We start from the raw sequence: 8,698 nt of genomic DNA, 5'->3' as shown, positions 1-8,698 counted from the left end.
AGAAGGGCCAACTCCTCAGGTCAAGACTCTGCAGTCTACTTACATCTGAAGGACAGAGGACACTCGTTTGAGGACCACCAGGTGCACATTTTAGACAGAGAAGATGGATGGTTTGAAAGAGGTGTCAAGGAAGCATCTACACCAGGGTGGAGAAGCCGTCATTGAACAGGGGAGGGGGTCTACGCCACCACTTATCCCCCACTTACAATGCTGTCCTTTCATCACTTCCCAGGAAACTCAACAAACGTAACCTATTGGCCTCAGGTGAAGATGCCAACGATGGTCGTTCAGTCTTGGCCACAGGTAGTCTTAACGACTGTCGTCACAGCAACAAGGAACACTAACGAACCAGCGGTATCGATGACCCGGGCAACGACCCCACTGAGGTTAAATAGCTGAGTTTCCCTGCCAGTCAGTCAGAACTGAAGAAGTCCTTTGGATGAGGGACGAAACGTCTTCCAGGATCTTCAACCAAGTCCAGTTGCCCTTCATTTTAACCTTCGTTGGATGACAAACTACACAGTTTCTGATTTATGAAACCTTCATTCTCTTGTTTGATTAAATTTAAAGGGTGATTTCAGATTTAACACTCTTTTACGTAGCCCCCAAATATGAGCATACATGTACTTTGTCTTCAGGGATGACTCATTTAATTTACCTGACACACCTCATCTTACAGTCCAAGTCTTTGATTACCATCAGCTCCCGAGGCTCATTCAGCTGCACAGACCGGCTGGATAAAGCTTAAAAAGTTAAAAGTTCACCTGTAGAAGTTCTCTGAGCCGCCGATGGCCACCAGGCAGTAGGTGTTGGTCAGCTTGGCGAAGCAGCCGATCTCGTTGTTTTTCTCAAACGATGCTCTCACGGCCATGATGGAAGGAGAGGAGGGTTAAACTTCTGCTTCTGAAACAGCACGAGGGGGGTTTTTAAAACACACAGAGCTTTCACCACAGTCACGAGCTGCTGGTAATCACACCAGATAACGCCAGTGAGTTTCTTTATGAAGTACTTTAAAACAGACGTGACAGTTCAGACGCATTAGCATCGGTTAGCTCGACGGCTAGTTTTCAGAAGTTTATCGTTTAGCAGCCGGAAACAGGAAACGAGTCAGAGCAGCTCACGTTTTACCGACGGGCAGCTTTAACCATAGACACAACGATGCTTCTTTTAAATAACTATTAATATTTAGAGAAAGGGGGATAAAATTACCTGAGTAAGGGGTCGCGGCAGCCCAACGTGCGTGGTGATTCCCTTCAACCCCTCGTGTTCACTTCCGCTTCAGGGTTAACGTGGTGACGTAAGACGCACCACGCGTTAAAACAAACAACACGTTAAAAGCGTCGTACTTTTATTTTGTTCTAAATACTAAGAAATGACCTCTGTGAGCTTTACTAAATGTTTATTTAAATGTTCTTTTGCCTTTGCTTTGCTTATTTATATATTATATAAATAACATAAGCAAATTACAAAGCTAATTATATATATATTTTCTTTTTGATAACCGCTGACCTCTCTGGGTTATTTGTGATTTGTGTGGGTAGATTCAATTGGTGTCCAGAAGATGTTGTTTAGCTGCTGTATATCCATGTTTATGAATGAAGATTGGATTGGAAATAAAAAACCCCCCCGAAAAGAATCACACCAAAATAAATGAATAAAATAAAAGCATCGTTTCTCTATCAGCAAAGATCCAACGTCATTCATTTAGTTAAAATAATGTGAAATCCTAATACAGGTGTGGTTTTGTGGACAGGACAAGTGAACCATCTCACACTTTCTTTCTTTTCCACGTTTTGTTTAATTCAGAGTACAACATCATATGACATTCTAAATAAAAATTTAAGCAAATAATCACAGTTTTATATTATAAGTTTATTTATTTATTACTTATATTAAATTGTTGTGCAGCAGTTGCAGTACAAAGTCAGAAATAGTTTGAATATTAAACATCAATAGCGGTGCAAGTTTAAAAATATCAATAATGGTGATATAGGGCAGTGGATAAAATGCATACATTTGGTGTGAGAGAGCCAGGTTCAATCCCCCACTGTGACACATCCACCAATATGTCCCTGAGCATAACACTTAACCCCTAGTTGCACCAGAGGCAACTTTAAGTACCTTTAGATAAAAGCGTCAGCTAAATAAATAAATGTTCTTTAAACAGAGTTCCAAAAGTAAGTAAATCTCACATTGCTTCTACATAATATTGGTGAGTTACCTATTGATATGAGAAGTGGCATAAATCTATAAAACAAAACAAATATAAGCATTATATAGTGAAATGATAAAATGGATTCGGCTCCAGCAAATGTTAAAATAGTAACAAAGCAACCAGAATGTAAAATATTTTCGTTGGCCGTTTGACCTCTGACAATGTAAATGGTTTGCTACGTTGGCCTGTCTTCAGATTTAAATGTTTATGTTCAGCAAATATTAAAATATCTGAATATTAGAAACTAAAAGCAGAACAATTTATCGACAAATAAAGTCATAATTCAAGGTCTACTTGTAAGATTTTTGTTTTCCAATAAAAGCCGCTTTCTTGTTCTGACACATTTTTTGTTTCTATTCTATTACATGGACTTATTATTAATTATGTTACTGTAATCAAATTATATGTTTTTGTAATGAATAGTAATGAAGATTGTGTCTATATCTTATTATAAATCTAAATCTTGCAATCAAGTTCTGTCGTTGGGCGCCTGTCTTCTCTTATTCTACATTTCCGAGTCATCTGAGTCTCTTGGTTATTATATTCTGTTCCATTCACAGTCAACTTTGTTGGCCAAGTGTGTTCTGTGTTGTATGTACAATGACTTTGAATCTTTAGTGGCTATTAATGTTCAGGACACTAGACACAGACATAGATATTTCACAAACAAGAAATTTGGTGTTTTGGTGCTCAACAAGAAACACAGTACACTCTAAAAAATAAAACATTGGGTCAACAAAAAAAAAACATGTTAACGTTTTCCACTAGACTGCTGGCAGAATTAAATTAATTCAAAGCAAAGTTTTGAGTATGGTGAATTACCTTTTTTGCCCACAATAAAACACATTTCTAAGTAACATGAACTTAATAATTGTCAACATGAATGCAAGTGTTTAAGTTGATCCAACATAATGTTTTAAGTTAGGTCAAGAAGCTTTTTTTGGCCACAATAAAACACATTTCTAAGTAACATGAACCTAATAATTAAGTTGATCTCTGCAAGAGTTAAGTTGCGTGTTAGCGAGTTATCTTTAGTACCCTATTTCTTCTCATCTGAATCATAGTCTATTCATGTCTAGCTACTTGTAGTTTATAAACGTAGCTAGCCTACATGCTAACCGGAGCGGTGGCTAATGGGTAATCCCATGTTAAGTTAGCTTGCCAAGACGTTTTCCCTGACTGCCTGGCCACCTATTACTCCCGCATTTAAGCCTACTGAATCAGTGACAGGCTACTAGCTAACTTTACCTCGGCACACAGACTGCACTATCAGCACTGCCCAAATTTCAGAGTAAGGACTTCCAGATTTTGGTATTCGGTTACAGTCCTGAGCGAATGCAAATATGTGTAATTCTGCATAAAATTACCTACCATTCAACACATTACACTTCAATGCGTTTCAGCTGAGGCCCTGTGGTCACTGTGGCCTTGAACATGTCCGCACATGCAAACTGTGGGCCGTTTAAACGTGGGCTGTTTTTACGTCAACAAATCAATATTAACTTAAAATTCAATTAAACTCTGACAAGTCATGATAGTATATTGAATCAATAGGCATAATTTGTGTGTCATCCAAGCTCAATAAAATAACAATTACAAGTAAAAAGTCTAACAGTATCTCAGTTTTATTTCACAACAATATATATATTTAAGTAATGACTAAAGGTCCCCTGAATTAGGTTTTAGAGTGTAAGAGAAGAGAAAAACAAAAACACAAGTACTGCAAAAGAGCTGTACAGTGTTTAAATCAGTCATGTTCATCAGTTAAAATGTTACAGTACACATTTATGTACAGTATCCAGTCTGTGTAGGTTGTTTTGTTTGTAGTTTTTCATGTATAAACATTAATATACAGGCCTATATATATGTTAACACATTTCTAATGCTGGTCCTGCCTGCTGTCAGCCTCACATTTGTCTCCATCAGATATTTTCCTGCTGCTTCCTCCCTCACATCAGCTGCTTCTTAGCCCCTGATGTTTATAGCCCAGATGCTCGGCGTGCGTGCGCGTGCATGCTTGAGTGCGCGAGCTACGGAAAAGGAAACAAAATTATTTAAAAAAAAAAAAAAAAAAAAAGAAATTAACTCTAAACTATCTTCCCTCTTCAAATACCTGCATAGCAACTGCAAGCGCGCCTGTCCTCCTCCTCTTTCCTCGGGCAGCACCGGGATCAGCTCTCCGAGCCAATCACGACGGCCGTCTCGTGTGACGTCTTGTTTGTTGACACTTCCATTAGCTCGCCACCTGTGTGACGTCACTGCAGCATGTTGTGGTGGGGTAGGGGGCGGGGACGAACCAGAGCGGAGGAGGAGACAAAGAGCATCTAAGCGAAGTGAGAGATCTCACTCCGGCCTGTTTCTCTCTGCTTTTTCTACTAGTGAATTTAAATAAGTAGGCTAAAACATTTGTGGCAGGTATGTGATGTCAAAAGCCACAATGCAAACTGGTCAGAGGTTTTAATCAGATAAAAGTCTTATATTTACTTTGCAAAGGTGAGATTTGTATTTTCTTGGAAGTGTTGCATATCACCACGTTTCAGTTTTTGCAAGAGAGTAAAGTGCAGGCACGAGGAGGAGGACTAATCGCTTAGTTTGGTGAATCTGGTTAACTTTCCTGACTTTGATAAAGAGCAGCAAACAACTTTTCTTTGGCAGGCATCTAATGTCTGTGTGGGAATCAGCCCTAGATACCAAATTGGCAAACCCTGCCACAACCAGAGAAAGTAGTAGGGGAGACCGGGGGATGCATTTTCTGTCTGTGTCTTGGAGATGTTTTAAGCCAAGTGAGAAAAAACAGTTACGTGTTTCTGCTATTAAATGATGTAACTGTTATCTCAACACAGACAGAAAATGCATGGTTTAGTCTCAAACACAAGGAGTAAAACGTTACAGTTCACCACTTGGTCTGGGTTAGTTGTAACACACACTGGGGTGAAATGTAACATTATGTAATAAGAAAAAGGCCTATGAGAAAAACTTACATATTGAAAACTCTCCATTCATCACTTATACTCGTTTTTAACATAACTGGTGTGTGTGTGTGTTTCTGCGTGATCCGAGTATCTTAGATACTGCCAGTCATAGTAGTGAACATAATAAAATTTGCAAATGTGCAACAACTGAATATTAGTGTGTGTGTTTGTGCTTGTTTGTCTTGGACAGTCACAGAGAAGTCTACAGGTCTCTAACATTTAACAACATAATTATTATTATTATGATAAAGTACAAAAAACACAACATACACACAACATATGTTCATTCTTGCATCCTGCCCCTGCTCCATCACAGTGCCATGTTCAAATTAGCTTTATTTGCATGAATGTATAGCAACAATATTGCCAAAGCTATATACAAAGTACATAAGGACAGTTCATTTCATACATTTCATTAGATAAGGAAATAAAGCAGCAAAAGTTGTGTTTGTGTGTGTTAATACAAAATAAAATAATAATAAAAAAAATATATATAAAATATAAAAAATCCATAAAAAGAAATATTTTTAAAAAAGTAAATAAGTAAAACAATAAGCGTGTGTGTGTTAGTATGTTAGAAAATGAAAATAATGTATTAAATTAAAATAAATAAGTAAAACAATAAGTGTGAGTGTGTGTGTGTGTGTTAAAAAAGTTAAAAATTAAAATGTATTAAAAATTAAAATAAAGTAAATGACGTCTGACACAACGCACGGAGTGATCCTTCCTCTCGTGTATACACGATCTTTGGAGTCACCCGCTCCGCAGACACGTCGTGCGGGACACTCTGCCTGGAAACACCGCAAACTAATCGGAACCGGCGGCCGACAGAGACGGACGGGTGTCGCGGGAGAAGAGGGGGTCGACTAGGTGGGATGAAATTAATTTATGTTCCCGACAGCAGCTAACAGCTCACACGCCTCTCCGTCTCTGTCTCTCTGGAGGCGGAGCTATCAGGGTTGTAAACATGTCGGTCCTGTTCTGGCACATAAACACAGCTGGTGAATGAAAGCTGCAACGTGCAGTCTGCGGTCGAGATAAGACCAACATGTTGCACTAGTTTAGATTGTGCCATAATTATCATGATAAAACGTGGAACACATTTGACAGCATCAAAAAGTTTTATAAGTAATATAGTTTTGGATGTTTATACCTAGTCCACCTTAAGTTTGGTGCAATTAAATTAAGTGCATGCTCAGCTTTATTGTCTCACTTTGTGCTTTTATGATCCGAATCAGCTTTCTGTATGTGACTAAAAACTATTTACAGGTCGACAGAGATAAATGGACACAAAGAGAGGTAAACTTAAAACTAGTGTGTATGTAGCCTTCATACAAGCAGCTGTATTAATAGATAAGCATCAATGGCAACAACATGAAATGTGTTTATTACATTTATTCATTTATCTGACGCTTTTATCAACTAGGGGTTAAGTGTCTCCCAGTGGATTTGAACCCAGATCTCTCCCACCACAGGCATGTGTCTTATCCACAGTGAAGAGTTTCTGTAAATGATGCCCAGTCTTAAATCCATCCGCTGATAGTGTCCAGCCCTGATTTAGTGATAACTAATTCCTTAGAGTGGAGGAAGAAGCTGAGGCAAACTCACTTTAAATCAAATCAATAAATCAGATAGATGAATCTGCTGTTGAGAGATTATTTACCTTAATTATTTCCTGGCAGGTGAACCCCATTCACGCCAAACGTGTTTCATATACCGGAGTAAAGAAAAATTAGTAAACAAACCATTTAATGGAACCTTATATTGTCCTTATGAGTTCATATAGCCATTTGTCAGAAGAGTCCTCCCCAGCAGGAATCAAACTCCCAGCACTTAAAGCAGCTACGAAGTCACACAAGAAAAGAAAAACAGGGAATAAAGAGGAAGAGGTGGATAACAGAGGAGCTGGAGTGACGCCTGCACACTGTGGGTCACATGTGGGCTTTGTGTTGAGAGCGATGCAGTTTATCCCGAACCGAAGGGGGCAGCAGTGGAGATGAGAAGGCGCACGAGTCAAAACAAAATCTCAAGAGAAAGAGAGCGAAGCTATATTTAGTCCGGCTGTGTCTGCTGGGGAGGGGAAGTGAGGCGACGGCACTGAATGCTGATGGAGATGAACTTTATGAATGAAGCGCGTGCAGCTCAGGTCAACTCGTTACACTGCTGTCCTGTTTAAACGGCTCGGGTCCAACACACTGTTTTATTTTGAAGGAAAAAGAAAAGGAACCTGGTCTAAGAGCCATTTTAGCACATGTTGTTGTATCTGGTGAATTGTTCTTAATAATCATATGTTCATTGTTCATGCTGAAGTTAATTTCTGTGTTTGATATTGTGTTTTTTGTAATTGTTGATTGGTTGGCGGGATGTGGAGAGACCTGCAAGTAGGACGGAGCCTAACAAGTTTTTCAACAGGTTCAAGTTTTGCTATTTTTATTTTTTTTTGAAGTGGTGGGCCAGGCCTCTTGTAAATCTGGATTAAAAAGGTCCACTCAAACCTTTCCTTCACTCTTGGGTACAAGCGGATTGTGGATTAAAGCTGATCGATTAATCGTTTTCAAATCGAAATTGCGATTTGAAAGAACGTGATTAGCTAATCGTGAAGATGGCGAGGTTAATTAAACAGCACATGTGACCCATTTTAAAGTCATGCAGTTACAGATTCATTCCATTGTCATTCTTGCTCATCACAAGCACCATGCTCCTCCTGTTACGGTCCTTCTCACCAATCAGAGCGGGCACAGGGCGTGTACGTTTTACAACAAACAAACGAAACTAGAGGAAAACGTGGGATAATGGCGTCAGCCGAACAGACACAGGCAGCGGCTATGCTGTTTTTTTTTTTTCCGGCATCAACTCACACTCAAGTGTTTCAATTCAATTCAATTTTACTTATATAGCGCCAAATCACAACAACAGTTATCTCACAGCGCTTTTCATAAAGAGCAGGTCTAGACCGTACTCTATGATGCTATTTACAGAAGCCCAACAGTTCCCACCAAGAGCAGCACTAGGAGACACAGGCAAGGAAAAACCTCCTTTAAGAGGCAGAAACATCAAGCAGAACCATGGCTCAGGGTGGGCGGCCATCTGCCTCCACCGGTTGGGGTGAAGGAGAGAGAGGGAGAGAGAGAGAGAGAAAAAGAGAGGGATGTAAGGAGAGAGAGAGGGGAGGGAGGCAGCCTACACAAAGGTGATGTTGCTATAGACTAAATGAAAAATGGTACAGATATTTATAGTAGTGTTAATGATAACAGTCGTAATGTTAATGATTATAATAACAATAATAATAATAAGACTAGTAACAATAGTCGTTGCAGCAGAGGGTGTCGAGCAGGAACACGGGGGCAGCAGGTGACCCGCAACCACAGATCCAGACTCCACAGCTCCAGAGCCAGAAACACCTGCAGGAAGTGATAGGAGGAGAGAGGAGAGGGACGAGAAAGCACAAGACTACCAGAAAGGGGAGAAGTCGAGTTAGTAACATGCAATAATAGGATGAGGTTGCATACAG

General features: G+C 39.5%; 1 protein-coding gene and 1 long non-coding RNA gene across 2 annotated transcripts in view; one reads left to right on the top strand and one right to left on the bottom strand.

Annotated features, from left to right (window-relative positions):
* The window catches only part of eif6 (eukaryotic translation initiation factor 6), a 9,069-nt gene extending 7,732 nt beyond the window's left edge, over positions 1 to 1,337 (bottom strand). The window contains exons 1-2 of the mRNA XM_046028954.1: positions 1,210 to 1,337; positions 765 to 903 (exon numbers count right to left, since the gene is read on the bottom strand). Coding sequence (XP_045884910.1) covers positions 765 to 871 — 107 coding nt within the window. The 5' untranslated portion in view covers positions 872 to 903; positions 1,210 to 1,337. The remainder of the gene's footprint in view (positions 1 to 764; positions 904 to 1,209) is intronic.
* A 4,592-nt stretch (positions 1,338 to 5,929) lies between these two features.
* The window catches only part of LOC123956953, a 22,989-nt gene continuing 20,220 nt past the window's right edge, over positions 5,930 to 8,698 (top strand). Inside the window, exon 1 of the long non-coding RNA XR_006821682.1 lies at positions 5,930 to 6,057. This is a non-coding gene — a long non-coding RNA (uncharacterized LOC123956953). The remainder of the gene's footprint in view (positions 6,058 to 8,698) is intronic.

This window comes from Micropterus dolomieu, linkage group LG18 (genome assembly GCF_021292245.1).
Source record: "Micropterus dolomieu isolate WLL.071019.BEF.003 ecotype Adirondacks linkage group LG18, ASM2129224v1, whole genome shotgun sequence".
In the NCBI taxonomy this organism is placed as follows: Eukaryota; Metazoa; Chordata; class Actinopteri; order Centrarchiformes; family Centrarchidae; genus Micropterus; species Micropterus dolomieu.
This window is presented reverse-complemented; position numbering and strand designations above follow the sequence as displayed.